The sequence below is a fragment of the Xenopus laevis genome, chromosome 1L (assembly GCF_017654675.1).
Source record: "Xenopus laevis strain J_2021 chromosome 1L, Xenopus_laevis_v10.1, whole genome shotgun sequence".
Taxonomy (NCBI): Eukaryota; Metazoa; Chordata; class Amphibia; order Anura; family Pipidae; genus Xenopus; species Xenopus laevis.
The window spans coordinates 122344120-122360817 of NC_054371.1; the positions used below are offsets into that span (position 1 = coordinate 122344120).

The 16698-nt window shown below is 39.2% G+C and overlaps 1 protein-coding gene across 2 annotated transcripts in view; it reads right to left on the reverse strand.

Annotated features, from left to right (window-relative positions):
- Positions 1-5718: 5718 nt before the first annotated feature.
- The window catches only part of abhd8.L (abhydrolase domain containing 8 L homeolog), a 32664-nt gene continuing 21684 nt past the window's right edge, over positions 5719-16698 (reverse strand). For both annotated transcript variants that reach the window (NM_001093944.1, XM_041581258.1), the window contains 4 exon segments: positions 5719-6653; positions 12414-12630; positions 13147-13317; positions 14471-15212. In NM_001093944.1, the coding sequence (NP_001087413.1) occupies positions 6501-6653; positions 12414-12630; positions 13147-13317; positions 14471-15204 (1275 nt within the window). In that variant the 5' untranslated portion in view covers positions 15205-15212 and the 3' untranslated portion in view covers positions 5719-6500.

Below are 16698 nucleotides of genomic sequence, written 5' to 3' on the forward strand. Positions count from 1 at the left end.
ATTTTCATCTGATTCATTAAGAATTCAATTGCTTAATTATACATTTTACAAAGGGACTAAGTTTTACCTGCAACTTACTAGCTGCTTTCAAAGTAAAACTCCCAAACTTGGCTGCCCTTTTATTAGACACCAGTGGGATCACCTGACTATAGCTGGGAAGGGTGGGAGCTACAAAATGGAGCTGGTCACTGCTCCTGTCAGGGGCGATCCTGGCCTCTATGCCGCCTGAGGCAGCAGCAGTTGCTGCTGCCCCCCCTCCCCCGGAAATTCGCTCTTAAAGTACCAGGAGCAGCATTTTTGCTGCCCCTGGTACCTAGTGGGGCGCTGCCGCCTGAGGCGACAGCCTCAACTCGCCTCATTGGTGAAGCACCCCTGGCTCCTGTATAACTATAACAAACAAGGGAAAGTTGTGCTCACCACTATTTTTTAAAAAAACATTGGGAGTTTTACTTTGAAAGCAGCTAGTAAGTTGCAGGTAAAACTGGACTGGCCAGATATGGGATGACTTTGACGTAGTTGGCCAGCTTAAATATATTGCAATATATGGACAAACAATCCCTGTGTTGTTTAAAGGGTAAGGCATTTTTTAGTAGCAGTATGCACAAAATGTCTCTGTCTTAAATATATTGATAATGGGTTGAGTGCAGAGGACCTCTTGTAGTTGATTATATGTATTTTGTGGTCACACCCTCATTGCACCCCCGCCTAATGGTTTTTTAAAAAATAGTGGTGAGCACAACTTTCCCTTGTTTGTTATATATATATATATATATATATATATATATATATATATATATATATATATATGGACTAACTTTTTCTTAATATAAATATTATTAACATGTAGCAGGGCAGATTCAGTTCAATAAGAAAACTTATCTTAAGGTTTATGACGTGAAAACTATATTTAAGTTTAATGGGAAAAAAATGGAAATTGAATAAGAAGTAAAACATTTTTTGGCAGGAGGTCCATGTGTGCCAGATTTAAGTAAACTTATTGTGGCATCCTCTGCCCAGGTATGTCAGCTTGTTTATGGGGGGTGTATTGTTCACAATCAATAATCATGATTTTTATCCACTAAAAGGCCTGTTCTCAGTAGCAAAGTCACTGGGGTTTGTTAGGCACCACCCTGTGACTCTAATCTCTTGCTTCTTATTCCAAACTTAAAAATCATCCCTCTTAAGTGGTTTTCACAGGCATCACCTGTTTCTTTAGAATTGTGCAGAACGGATCAAATAAAATTTTGTTCTGGGGGTGCTTAAAAATTTGGTAGCCTGCAGCCTCTATTATTATTCCACACAATAATGGAGTGCTCTAACCTTGCGTGATGAGTCCTTTAGCACCAGGTGCTCAAACAGTGTTAAATCCACTGCCACTAGTCACAAATTCAATGTAATAGTCCAATACACTGCAGCACACTGTAGAATAAATGATTGTTTAAATAAGTACATTTATTGGCTCATAGTTTTGAGCAGACAACTAAATGGCAACGTTTCGGGCCTCGCAGGACCCTTTATCAAGCCTGTGAAATAAACTGATGTTCTGTGTTAAATAGTGTAAGATGTGGGTGGGGAAAATTTGTGGGTGGGGAAAATTGGGGAGTGCTAAACAAACAGCTGTGTCCATTAATAAGTTATATTCGTGTTATAAATGTCCCAATTCCACTTCAATCCATTTCGCTTAGAAATTGAATAGTTTTTGTCATTGATTTGTCCATTCACATACTGCCTCTGGATTCCTGATAGTGTCCAAAAAAACATCTTTTTGTGTCCAAATAGTTTACATAGAAACATTTGTCCAATATGTCCAATATGTCCAATTATACATTACTTCTTTTCACCACACTTGAAATGTGTCCAAGAGTCTAATTATATACAGTGTTTCTTTTAAAAGTGTCAATGTGAACAAATCAAAAACACAAGTGAAATTGTACTCAAAAAAAGAAACTAAGTATATCTTTTTAGTCAAAAAGGAAACTGTGTGAATCTTTTTTAAATCAGAGGATCTAAGACGCTTACATATTACCTTATTTATACTGCATTCTTGGTTCATTTCTGTGACCACTCGGTTTATGCAGAAGGTAAATTTCAGCACTCAGAATGTTCCGATACATAAGCATTCTTTAGTAACCTTGAAAAAAAGGAACAAATTATTATATATTGCTTATGTTGGTTCAATTACCTGGTACTTTAACTGGCTCACTGTGTGGCCCGCCTGCTTAAAATGTGCCGGCACAGGTAATGTGGTTAGCCCCTTGCGGATAGTGGACTTGTGTTTGGATATTCTCTCTTTGATTTTCTGTGTTGTCTCTCCCACATATAGTAAACCACATGGACATTTGAGTAAATAGATAACAAACGTTGAGTCACATATGTAATACTGTTTTATAGCGTATTTCTTTCCAGAATGTGGGTGATGAAAATTTTCCCCTTTAATTACTGAATTGCACTGTGTGCAGTGTAGACAAGGGTAAGTCCCACATTTCGGTTTACCGAAAAAAAGGTTTGTTGTCTTTCTTTGCCCCTATATCAGCCTTTATTAGTCTATCTTTGATATTTTTAGACCTTTTATAGGCCAGCGTGGGCAACGTCTGGAAATTGGGAACATCTGGTAAACATAACTGTATAATATGCCACTGCTTTCTTATAATTTGTCCAATTTGTCTGCTTGCCGTATTAAAGCTACTTACAAACACCAATATAAGATAATATAATTCAGACGACTTCGGAAATCGAAGCGAAGCGAGTTTTCTCATTATAGCAGGCGGAAGGCGGTTAGTTTCCAGGCAACTAAATCTCCCCGAATCTACCCGTGTGCCCCTGCCCTAAGGGGAATGTGTACTTACCAAAAATATATGGCTTTCTGTAGCTTTACCCCTTATAACATGCTGTAAATGTGTTGATTTTGCAGTACCTGAAATTACAAATCATATGGAGTGTCTTCATTTTAGGGCCCTTTATGCCACATAGTTAAACCTATACATATTGGGCATCAAACTGTTCAGCGGATCACAGGCATTTATATTTAGGGTGTTTTATCTTGGTGCCTAATGATGCATGGGAGAGAAGATGCTTCAAAATGGAGGTTTTGAGAGGATTTTGCTAAACATCACCAAAATCAACAAATTTAGTAAAGGTTTGTGGCTCTTGGTAAGTAATAGTATTAATAGTAATAGTAGTGGGAGATAAGGTGCTTCAAAGTTGAAGCTTTGAAGTGATTTTTGGAAATGTCACCACAATTGCCAAATTTAGGAAAGCTTTGCGACTTGGTACTTTGGAGAAGAAAGACATGTATACCCAATTTGGATTTGAGAGAATGTGTACTTTCCTATAATATATGGTTTGGGTCTGGGGTGAACATTCTTTTCTGTACATTTGCCCCTTTAAAAAATGCTGTAAATTTATTGATTTTGCAGGATCTGGAATTACAGAACTTACAGAGCTTGAATGGGGTGTCTTTATTTTGGGGCCCCTATATGCCACATAGTTAGGTAAACCAACACACATTGGGCATCAAACTGTTCAGTGGACTCCTGGCATTCATATTTAGGGTGTTTTACCTTGGTACCTAGTGATGCGTGCGAGAGAAGATGGAGGGTTTGAGATGATTTTGGGAAACGTCACCAAAATCAACAAATTTAGGAATGGTTTGCGGCTTGGTGCTATGGAGTAGAAAGACATGCATACCCAATTTGGATTCAAGAGAATGTGTCCTTTCCAAAAACATTTGGTTTTCTGGGGTGAATGTACTTTTTGTACCCCTGCCCCTCAATTATGTAAATGTGTTGATTTTGCAGTATCTGGAATTACAAAATTGATAGTGGTATGGAGTGTCTTTATTTTGGGGCCTCTATATGCCACATACTTAGGTAAACCTATGCATATCAGGCATAAAACTATTCAGCATACCCCAGTCATTCATATTTAGGGTGTTTTATCGGGTTACCTAATGATCTGTGGGAAATATGATGCTGTACACTGGAAGCATGGAGGTCATTTTCCAAAAAATTTTATACAAAATGATAATTTTAGGAAATAATTGCAACTTCGTAGTTTGGAGAATCTGTTCTTTCCAAAAATGTGTCGTTTTCTAGGGTAAGCCTACTGTTAGTAGAATGTTTGGCCTTAAAATCAGAAGCATGCAGTTCTGTGAAGCGGTGCTTTGGAAATTTGTCAGTGTACTGCTTGGAGGTTTTGACCTATAAGCGAGAAATCTCCATAAAATTATAAATATTTGTTATTGGCGTGTTCAGGAGAACTTTCCAAATCTGCTGTGTTCTCGTGCATAAAATAAACGATGTTTCTGACATGGACATATATATGTTTGCATTATAGGAAACATGATTTTAGAGCCTTTGAAGCCTATGGGGGTTATGTAATAAAAGGCACTAAGTTTGCCCAGTAACCCATAGCAACTAATCAGAAGGTAGAATTTTCAGGTCACCTGTTTAAAAGCAAAGATCCTATTGGTTGCTGAGTTACTGCTTCAGGGCAAACGTAGTGTCTTTTATTGAATATGGGATATATCTTTTTACAGAGGTGGAATTACACCAAATATTACAGCATATTTTGAAAGCTTAGGTTATCCTGAAAAATATAGCAATATAGTTTTATATTGTATATAATATTAGTTTTCCTGGGTAAACTAAAAGACCCCCCCCCCCAGGAAAGGACCCTAAAGTGAAAGAGTGCAAAATATTCAAAAATGGTCTGGCAATAAAAGTACCAAATTGGCTGGCAGTCAAAGGGTAAAAGGGGTGGTTTACCTTTAAGTCAACTTTTAGTATGTCATAGAGTAGCAAATTCTAAGCAACTTTTCAAGTGGCCTTCATTTTTTCTTTTTTATAGATTATTTTATTATTCTGACTCTTTCAAACATTCAAATGGGGGTCACTGAGCCCATCTAAAACACAAATGCTGTGTAAGGCTTCAAATATGTTGTTATTGCTGCTTTTTATTGCTCATCTTTCTATTTAGGCCCTCTCCTATTCATATTCCAGTCTCTTATTCAAATCAATAAATGGTTGTTAGGGTCATTTGGATCCTAGCAACTAGATTGATGAAATTGCAAACTGGAGAGCTGCTGAATAAAAAGATAAATAACTCAAAAACCACAAACAATAAAAAATGAAAACCAATCCCAAATTGTCTCAGAATATTACTCTTTACAACATCATACTAAAAGTTAACTCAAACCTGAACATCCCCTATAAGTATCTGCACTACAAATCCCATAATGCTAAAAACATTAAACCTACAGCTCCTGCTTCCTATAACTGTCATGGCCCCATTCTTTGACCTGTGCCTTGCTCTGTCCTAGGTGCCCTTTACTACTACCTGTGCTAAACCGAAAATATCCCATGTATCCAAAAAAATTAAGGGGATCCAGGCTTTCCCATTGACAGATTATTTACAAAAGACACTACTGCTGTGGCATGGCAAGGACCTTCCAAGAAGCCTGCAGAAAGAGTATCCTAGTAGATATCATTGGTCATACTTCCAGGTGTCTGATTCCCTCGATTACTTAGCATTTTCATGGTTAATATTAGTATGAACACATTTAATAAGGATTGGCAGTTCTAGTGATGACCACACGATGTCAGCGTTTTCTCTAACATTAAAACTCCCATATGTATTATTTACTACCAATATCCTCTGAGAATCAATGCATTTTGTGAGAAGCAGGTAAGAAATGAACAGAAAGAAATAATCCCAAAATCATAATAAATTATGTTTATTTAGAGTTAATACTGTAGTTGGTGGTGCCAGTGTTTACAACAGGAGGATAAAAACATGGCATATTCATATTACATGTGAGCCACACACTGTACATTTAGCTTGGATTTTTTATAGTCTCAAAACGTTTACGTTTACTTCTTTATTCATTCACTGGGCCTGCTATGAGTACAGATTTTTCAGTGGTGATTAACATGTTTGCGGCCTGGAGTACGTCTCTGGCAATAAAGAGGTTAACTTGAAGTACCCTGCCTACAACAGGTAAATGCTACATGTTCTAAAGATCTGATCAACACTGTCTTTTTCAAAGCACAAGAAATATGCGATTTAACTGCAGTCTTCTATTTATGTTTTGATCTCATTACTTCTCAGACTCCTTACGATCTCTTCCTCTGATTTTAGGATTTGGGCAGCATTGTGTGGCATCAGGTAACACAACCTAATTCTGCCAATTAGCTTGATGTTACCTACAATGCACCTTGGTCATTTTTTTTCTCTACATCCTGCTATTTGTTTCTCAGCAACTGTAAGCAGGAAGGATGGTGGAAATGTTCTTCCTAAAGCTGTATACATACAATTTCTGCCTTTTCTGAGGTTATTTTCTCCCTTCTCGCCATCCTCTGGGAGCCAAAGTCTTTTCTAAAACCGTGCCCAGTGAAATTAGACCACCAGGCCTCTTCACCAAACTTTGACTTTCTCCATTGTTTGAGGCAATAGCAGAAAAGTCTCTTCTGTTTCTAACCGCTCTATGATTGTCCTTCTCTTCATTCATTCCCAGTATCCTCTGCTGTAGTGTTCTGAGTTTCTGGTTGCCACAAGAAGAACTCATGGAGGAGTGTGTTAACAGTTTCAGGACACTCCAGCATTACCATGTGGCTTCCTTCCTCTATTATCTTCAGGAAAGTGATCAGGAGAATCTGAAGCAACAGAGTTACATACAAGTATTATTATTATTAATAACATGTATTTATAAAGTGCCAGCATATTCTGCAGTGTTATAAATGGGTTTATACAAGGAACATACAGCTTTACCAAAAATATGTCATAAAAACTATTCACAATCTCTACAAATTATAGTAATATGGGTATACAGTATTTCACCTGTGCATTTAAAAGCTATTTTAAGGCTTGTAAACATGGCTGACTGCCCTGGGACCTGTAACTAGTTTGCATCTCATAATCACAAAGAAGAATGAAAGTGCCCAACCCACTTCAAAATAACTCTACCCTATGAAGAGGTCCCCCAGCTCCAATCTGAAATGCATAGTTGCCTTCTTTGAAATGTCCCTGCCCCCACCAGGATTGAATCTGCAGAGTTGGGCAGCCATGTAAAATACAGTTTCTATGTTGTTCAGATGGAGACCGGGGGTCTCCAAAGGGGTGAGTTTAAAATGGTGGGTTGGTAGGTGTATTACTCCTTTAACTGTGAAGGGAGACAAGGGGGTAACACCCATAGGGACACAATTGTGGTTGTTGGACAGCAGGTGATTTGATGCCTGTAGCACTAGGTTAATACCCATTGGGCAGGAACTGTGGTTGGGTGGGATAGCAGGTATATTGGAGTCAGTTGTTAAAAACATAATAATAGCCTGAAGGGAAGGGAATAGCACTATGAGATGGTAAGTAGGGTGAGATTCTGCCTATTCGTTGTAAAACTAAATGTGGCTGTGGGATAGAAGCTTTGGTATAGCAAAAATGTTCCTATAGCAATAGTGATCAATGAAAAGGGTATGCGGGATAACAGGTATGCAATTATGAGCTGGTTCATGTATCAGTAGAAATAGGCTCTGGAAGATGACTGAGACTGTGGTATACAAAGTATATTGGGGAAAAGGTTCTGAACTACATTTGTTGGGAGTTGTAGATCAACAGCATGTGATCTGTCTACTCTAAATGTTGTTCGTGGTTACTAGTGTTCAGACAGTCACAAACAAAATGAGCAGGCACTTCCAAAGATCACTCCTCCAGGCAGACTTGTCAAATAATGGGTAACTTTATTCCAGTATACAAGGATACTTAATCACAGGCTCTATGAGTCTATGATTAAGTATCAGTATGATATGAAACACGTATACCGGAATAAAGTTACCCATTATTTGACAAGTTTGCCTGGAGGAGTGATCTTTGGAAATGCCTGCTCATTTTGTTTGCCATTGTCTGCTCCACTAAGCTGAAGGTTCAGAGCGGTGCACCTGGACCTCCTCCTACATCTGGTGAGTTATACAGAGACCAGAACATTTCTTATATACTACTATCATCAATTATTGTTCATCATTCGTAGTGTTCAGACAGTGCCTTGTTCTCCCTAGGCCACCTAACTACAACAGGTGACCCTTAACCAACACATATTTCCTCTACTAAATAACTCTATTCGATCAACTATTACATTTTTTTGTCATTTGCTATCATCTTCATTGCGATGGCGATAAACAGTTTCTTTTTATTTATTTCTGCCAATTCCAAACAACTATGCCTTATTATACATCTGTGCCAGACTCACAACCCTGTTATTTATAAACGGGGTCATCAGCGAAGAGATAGACCCCCCCTCCTTACACCCACGTCTGACATTTCCACATGGCACAGCTAAGGAACAGTATGTGCCAGCCTCCCACTCACACTGTTCATCTGATTATATGGAGTACAGGTAGACAGCTAACATCTCCACATACATGTAAAGCTTCAGTACTCCTTCATTTTTAACCCATTTATCCTATTGACTTGACTAACAGAACTAGTAAAGCTAAGGGAATATTTAATGTTCTTTTACTTTATTTCTTTAACCTTCTTGGTGATGTTTCAGACTAAGCTTGCAGTTTTAGTCTTAAAGGATAAGTATGCTTTTTTATTTTTAAATCCCTAAAACGACTCTAAAGAGCATCCAAAATGACATTTATTTGCAATTAGCTACTGGACCCTAGCTTTTATAAAGGAGCCTTCATATCTGTGAGTCTAGAACATAGTGTATTCAGGGTCAGATTGGGCCTGTGGGGCACCAGTAAAAAACCCAGTGGGCCCTGCAGACCGAGGGCCACTGCCCTCACTCTCTACTGGATCGCAAAAACCCTGCTGGATGGGATCTGCAGGCCCAGGACCACTGCCCTCCCTTCCTGTTGGCTGGAATCTGCACGATCACACCCCACTGGCCAGAATTTGTAAGACCAAACCCCTCATCCCCCCTCTGCAGGCTGAAATCTGTGAGGCCTAAGAGGAGAGAGGAGGTACGCGACTGGGCATTGGGAGTTCACAAATGGGTGAGGGTTATAGGCCCTTAGTGAGGGAGCCCTGGTGGGCCCCCGAACCCACTGTCTGACCTCCACGAGGGAGGGCCAGGAAGTACAGCTGTCCCAGGCCCGAATTGTTTGGGGTGTTAAGGGGGGCAGGGCCATGATGCACTTACTTGAAATTTAGGCAGGTCTCTGCTGTCAGTGACCCCCCCTTCTATGGCCCCCCACATGCTATGTCTGTTTAACGTATATAAGATTTAAAAGGTATCACTACAGAGATAAACTGGCCCCTGCATTGTTTAAACCTCAAATTCAGACTAATCCCCTGTATTGTTTACACCTGTGATCCCCCTGCATTGTTCACACTTGTCACACCTCTATTGTTCACTCCCCTAAAGGCCTGTACTGTTCACACCTGAGACCCAGCCTGAAACTGCCACATTGTTCACCTGTTCACACTTTATACAAAATGCTAATGGGGCACCAGCACTGTGTCACTGTATGTAGTACATATTAGACTTATGGCTTTCTTTGTCTCCTGCTCTGTTCTGCCTTCCCTCCCTGTGTGTGCCATTCTCTGCTTGCCCAGTGCTGCTTGTGTGTGCCATTCTCTGCTTACTCAGTGCTGCTTGTGTGTGCCATTCTCTACTTGCCCAGTACTGCTTGTGTGTGCCATTCTCTGCTTGCCCATTGCTGCTTGTGTGTGCCATTCTCTGCTTGCCCAGTGCTGCTTGTGTGTGTGCCATTCTCTGCTTGCCCAGTGCTGCTTGTGTGTGTCATTGTCTGCTTGCCCAGTGCTGCTTGTGTGTGCCATTCTCTGCTTGCCCAGTGCTGCTTGTGTGTGCCATTCTCTGCTTGCCCAGTGCTGCTTGTGTGTGCCATTCTCTGCTTGCCCAGTGCTGCTTGTGTGTGCCATTTTCTGCTTGCCCAGTGCTGCTTGTGTGTGCCATTCTCTGCTTGCCCAGTGCTGCTTGTGTGTGCCATTGTCTGCTTGCCCAGTGCTGCTTGTGTGTGTCATTCTCTGCTTGCCCAGTGCTGCTTGTATGTGCCATTCTCTGCTTGCCCAGTGCTGCTTGTGTGTGTCATTCTCTGCTTGCCCAGTGCTGCTTGTGTGTGCCATTCTCTGCTTGCCCAGTGCTGCTTGTGTGTGCCATTCTCTGCTTGCCCAGTGCTGCTTGTGTGTGTCATTCTCTGCTTGCCCAGTGCTGCTTGTGTGTGCCATTTTCTGCTTGCCCTATGCTACCTGTGAGATGTAAGCCTGTTAGGGGTTTGTTCTGGGGGTTTGTTAGCATTTGGAAATTGTTGTTAAGAGCCCCTAAGGTGTTTAATCATGTGTTGGGGGGTTGTTGTATTATCCACAGGGGAGGATGAGGCATATGGATTTAAGGGTATCTTTTTAAAATAACTTACATTTTAAAAATATTGATATTCCTGCAGTGAGCACCAACCATTTGGTTTTTTGGTGTGCTACCAACATAATGTGGATATGATCTTAAAAGTTCTTGTGGTGATATGGGTGTGGTTTACAGTGGGTGTGGTTTAAAAGGGGGAGTGGCCAAAACAAACCTCCATTATCGGCCCTCCACCACACAGGCCAGTAAAATTTTGGCACTTGGTACCACAGAAGTTGGACAGCACTGATCTAGAGCATGTATGCTTGTCATACTCCCTTTTGCCACATGATGTCAGTGTCTACTAGAAATGTATATTTTATGGGCCAGGCATATCACTCCAACAAAACCAATTTTTCTGTAAAAAAACAAAAACAAAACTCTAGTGGTCTCTAGGTGGCTTAATACAGTAGATACAAGCACAGTACATTTCCCTTGAGACTATTGCTGAATATGCAAGTAATGTGTACATATGCTTTGCATATGAACATGAGATGAATCATAATAAAAAGCCTCACCCCCTCCCCTGCTGCAAATTATGCCCACTAGAGGAAACATATTTGCATTTTTATAGTGTGAATGTAATCCTTAGACTCATGCAACAACATAAACCAGCCCTGGAAAATCTTATACCGTTATAATCGATGGATAAAAGCTGTTGTACCTAATAACATGTGGGACAGTGCAGTGCAAGCTTTGAGATGATGCATCTGCATCATTTGAAAAGACCGTTGCATTTTGGTAGTATTTGGTAGTTTGGAAGTTTGAAGTAAAAAGACATATTTATATACTTCCCAAAAGCATTTGGTTGTATGCAGTCATCTTACTGTGAAGAGGCATATTTAGTTTTGCAGTCTGAATTAATAGAGGGTAAGATTTTCAGAATAGGATCCTCATTCCAATATGTAATGAAATTCTTGAAAAAGGAATTTTGGGTTTTTGATCTATACAAGTTTGTCTCCATAGTACAATACATATTTGGTAATGCCACATTGGGGGGCATTTATATTTCTTATTTGCATTTTCATGCAAATAAGAATATGTATATATTTATGATATATATCTTGTTACAGAAGTGTAACACTGTGTATAGTTATCCTAGGTAAATTAAATGTTCCAAACCCCCCCCCTCCATAAAGTAAAAGAGCACCAAATATTTTTTAAAAATTGTGGGGTGCTGGAGTTAAATGTGCACAATCCTACTTTAACAGCTTCCCTTTGTGTTTGTGCTATAAACCACTTTAAGATATTTTTTTTGCAGAATTTAGATCTGGTGGAATCCCGAATCATAACCCTAAATACATACCTCCCAATAGCAAAAAGCACAATTGCGCTCTCTGCACAGTGCCCCCTTGACCCCCACTGAAGCGCAAAACTGTAGGCAAGGGGGTACCGATGACCCACTCCTAGAAATGTATTATAAATATTAAATGTTTTTAAATGAATTTTAGCTGCAAATATTGCTATTCATTTTTCATATTACTGTGTTTGCTTATTTGAAATTTACTGTACATGTCAAAATGCTTTGCTTCACAAACGTATAACACCCTTATCAAATGGAGACTTAGGGGTTATTTATCAACGGTCGAATGTTAGAGTTTTTTTATGCCTCGAATGAACACACAACTTGAATGGTATCTTATTTAAGAAAAAACTTGAATGCAAAAAACTAGATTCTGCTTTTTTGCGAAACCCAAAAACTCGAATCAATCGAGTTTTCCGCAGGAAAAAAAACTTGAATCGCTTGAATTATTCGAGTTTTCGGGCAAAACCCTCTGAAAAAAACTTGACCATCATGCAGTCTATTAACATCTTTAAATGGTTCAAGGGACCTCTGCCATTGACTCCTATATGACCTCGACCGGTTTTAGATGGTGTATTCTCAGATTCAAGCTATTTCCAGGGTCAGGGTATAATAAATCTCTGAAAATTTTAGGTTTTTTTTTAACCCGAAAATTTGAGTTTTGACCAAAAAATCAACTCGAAAACGCTTAATTCGAAGCTTAATAAATACTCTTGTAAACTCTTGCAAACCACCTGACTGCCTGTAATCAATTACCTCTGCCATCCTCTGGTCTTCATCAAGTGGAACAAATTTATCATGCATGCCATGCACCAATAGAATAGGGACTGTAAGTTCCGCATGGTAGACCTCGTCCCCTTCCGGCCAATACTGTCCACTCATCATGGCTCTAAGTACGAAAGATGACACATTGAAGGCATTACCCTCCCGTAGGAGCTGCTTCTCTTTGGCACCTTGTCTTGCAAATCCAGCCCTAGCAACAGATGAAAGGTATTACACATTTTCACATCACCCTGGATAAAGATATAAATTTAGTGTCATATATTGTATTAACACATGCTGGCTCCCTTTTGTTCTGTAACACCTAACTGGTGATAATGGTTATACTTAGCCCTTCAATATATCCTGCTGGTATATTGAAGGGGCTTTAAACCAAGGTCCAAGACCTGTAACCTCAAGAGAGTTTGGGGCAGCAGGGTAATTACCTAATTTCATAAATAGGGAAAAAGCATTACATATTTTTCAGACATTATACTTCATAGCTTTATTACATAAGTATTTATTCTGATGCAGTTCCTGGTGGACATATCCATCTAAATAATCGTGATGGACATCTATCATAGATGGTCAATATCACTCTATCATAGTCAGCGTTACACAAACACTAATTCACAAGAATTGAAAATCAAATAACTCCGTTTCCACTCCAGAGAAAAAGGAAAAAACAAAAATATCTGCTAACTGGTAAAATTTATTGAGGAAAACTTACTTGAGGAAACTCCAGGCCAGGCAAGGAGACAGGCAATGTAGTACACAGGTGGGCATATTGAAAATAGAGCACAGGCTGGGTTCCAGTGCTGTAGGACCTCCTCCATTTATCATGACTACCTTGTGCACCAAGTCAGGATACTCATGGGCCAAGAAAGTGCAGAAGGAAACTCTGTATATGGTTAAAAACAAGTAAATAACAATGCTGTAAGATGGGCTGAAAACATGTTAGTGTTATAATTTGAAGACTTCATATGCATGTTTTTAGATTATGCAGACCGGCAGTTATCAAACTGTTTTACCCAAGCCTTACATGCTTCTCAAACCGAGCAGGCAGACAATTTAAAGCATTACTGTTATTTCAGTTTCAATTTCTATTAAGGTTACAGGTTGTTTTTATACTCGTATATCACTAGTACAATGTGTCCACAGATAGAAGTAACAATACTAGTAATAGAATAGTAATAGAATATCTCCAATGCAATGTTAATTAACAAGACTTAATTAATTAATGAATTAATTAATAGACGGACTTAAGAAGGAGCATCAGATTCTGCCTGGAGCCCATTCAAGCCTCACCACTTATCTAAGCCACTTGTTTTAGGTTACAAATACGTGGCCAGTGACAACATAACTATGGGGGAAACTCAGTATACTGTATATATTATTACATCAAACCTGCTCAGCATTTATAAATAAAACTATTATTAGTCTATAGGTGTTTAGAGAGAAATAATTGATACTAAATTCATGTTCATTAAAATTCCCCCTAAAGTACCAGTACCATTGGATTATCTGTTATCTGCCCAAGTAGGCTCTACAATACCCTTCACGGCATTCTGAACTACTGAAGGCACTTTTTTTTCTTTTAAACTGTAGTCACATCAGATCCCCTTTACCGCCCTGATTAGCCCTTGGTCCCATACAACCCTGACAATTTTAATGTAGCAGTAGTTCAACTAGTTCAACTAGTAGTTCAGCTGTTGCTTTTGATCCCAGACCATTACCACTGCAACGTTGATATGAACCATTCAAACAGTGCAGTGTGGGTTAGTGTCTAAAGATTAAATGTATTAGCTTTACCAGGCCTGCTGTGTTCCCAAAGGTAATTATACAAGCTCTATCATACAGTAGCTTCCTTATTACAGTATTATACAGAGCCTGCTACGGGTCCAAGAAAATTTCCATTACACCCCTGTCCCACCTAAGAAACACAGGGCTGCTGGCCATGGGAAGCAACAAATCAGTCTGATCCATTATAATCTAACTGAAAGTAAAATTATATATATAGGGTGGTTACTGTGTAAAATTGTGCCTCAACTCACCCATAAGAATGTCCAACCAGGATGTTTCTTTTCTTGGCATAGCGTTTAAAAATGCACCTCATGTCTTCTGCAAGGGCATAAAAGGTGTAAGCAGCTCCAATCTGTGGAGCAGTGCTGGCCCCATGCCCCACCAAATCTGGTGCCACTACTTCGTATCCAAGTTTGGAGAAAAAGTCTAATTGCTCCTTCCAAATATCAAGGGAACCCCCAACTCCATGGATGAAAAACAGGACCACATCAGAATGGGTGCCTTTGCAACACTTCACCTGTCTTTGGCAATCAACCATAATTACCTTCTTGGGTTTGCGTTTCCTTCGTTTACCAGGGGGAACATCGGTCTCCTTTCCTCCTCCTTCATTGCCCGTGCTAGTGAAATCAGACAGCTCCACCTCCAGGGTCCCTGCAGGCTCTAAATTACCATTGCGGCAATGCAAGATCTCTGAACGAAGAGTAGCCCCAAGATTCTCTATTACTAACTGCCCATTACGATAAACAGTGATCCGGCGCTTGCAATGGACCAATCCTTGACCCCCATTTTTTTCTTCAAATAATTCTTCCTCTTCTCTATCACCAGGACAAGAAGGCAAGATATGCCGCACTCGTAAGACCCGGCCTGGCTTGACCTCCAGGAAATCATAGCCATCGCTGGTTTCTGACGTTTCTACTGGCCCTACAGAGTTGGGGGTTTTGCCTGTGAGGCAGTACATGATACGTTCTGCAATGCTGGTCAGCATGATGATACCTGCAATAAAAACACAGAATAAAATAACAATCAGAAACACCATTGACAGCCCATATCACATCAGTTGCAAAAAATATTGTAATTACAGTGATAACTTCTTTAATTTCAATAAAATCTGTAAAATGATTTAAACATAGTTTAGTATCACCTTTTAATACTAGAACAGATTTGTTCATATACTCTACTGAGTCTACAAGGGCACCTCAACAAGCAAGTCTGTCTCTAAGATAATTCTTACAAAAGATCAGGATTGTTCCATTTTGGATACTTTTTGTTTTGTATAGAAATCATGAGAGTCCCTTGTCCACCCAAGTACTTTTGACAGTCTGATTTGCATTTGGTAAATGCAAAGTTGGATTTGACTTAATAGCAGTTTGGTTACAGGTCTTTGCAGGTGAATTGGTTTTAGTTATTTTAAGGAATGAAAACTGAAACAGGAACAGCTCCACCAAATTATTGCATTCCCAGACAAATCATATTTTTAATTAAAATCATAAAATCATGTGTAAATAAGCCGTGTATTTTTAATTTCTATTCAGGTCATCTCCTATTCATATTCCAGTCTCTTTTCCAAATCAATGTATGGTTGCTAGGGTAATTTGGAACATAGCAACCAGATTGCTGAAACTGGAAACTGGGGAGCTGCTGAACAAAAAGCTAGATAACTCGAAAACCACAAATAATCAAAAATAAAAATCAATTGAAAATTATCTAAGAATATCACTCTTTACATCATACTAAAAAGTAACGCAAAGGTCAACAATCCCTTTCAGGAACACTAGCACTTCTTTATGTTAGTCCTTCTTTTAACCTTCACTTAACATAAACAATAGTATAAACACATAAAAACATTATTATGAATAAAAAGATGTCTCGCTCTTGACTGAAGTGGGATGGTTTTCCATGTTCAGCTTGGTCTGTTTTATCTGCATTCTCCCACCACAGGTTAGTTTCATACCCTGAGGTATCTATGGAGATAATCTGCTTAAAGTTATTGTAATTTACAATAAATGATAAACTTAAAATTTATGGTTATGGGTTGGGATAAAAATATATGTTTTTAGTGGTTTTAGCCTAAAGCCTTATGACAAAACAAGACAATGGAAGGCCACATAGTAGAAATACATTTGTGTCCTTATTGAAAGAACATTACTGAAAAATGTCACTGTACTTCTTGTACCAATGGTAATTTTGGCCTGCACCCTATCACTATGCAAACATAATTGCTGTAATCCATATGGAGAGTCTGCATTAGTGCCTCACGCACTGAAAGACCTCTTACAGCGTAACTGAACCTGTACCGCCCCTTCATTACAAAGTGTTCTGTCCTAGCTTGCAATGCAAATCCACCCCCAACCAGAAAGCAGCTCAATTAGACATTGAGAAATAATATTTCACATCAAAAAGTAATTGAAATTAGATAATTGTCACTTTATATCTCTCAAGGTTTTGCAGTTAAACCTAAATCTTTCCCCAGTATATAATC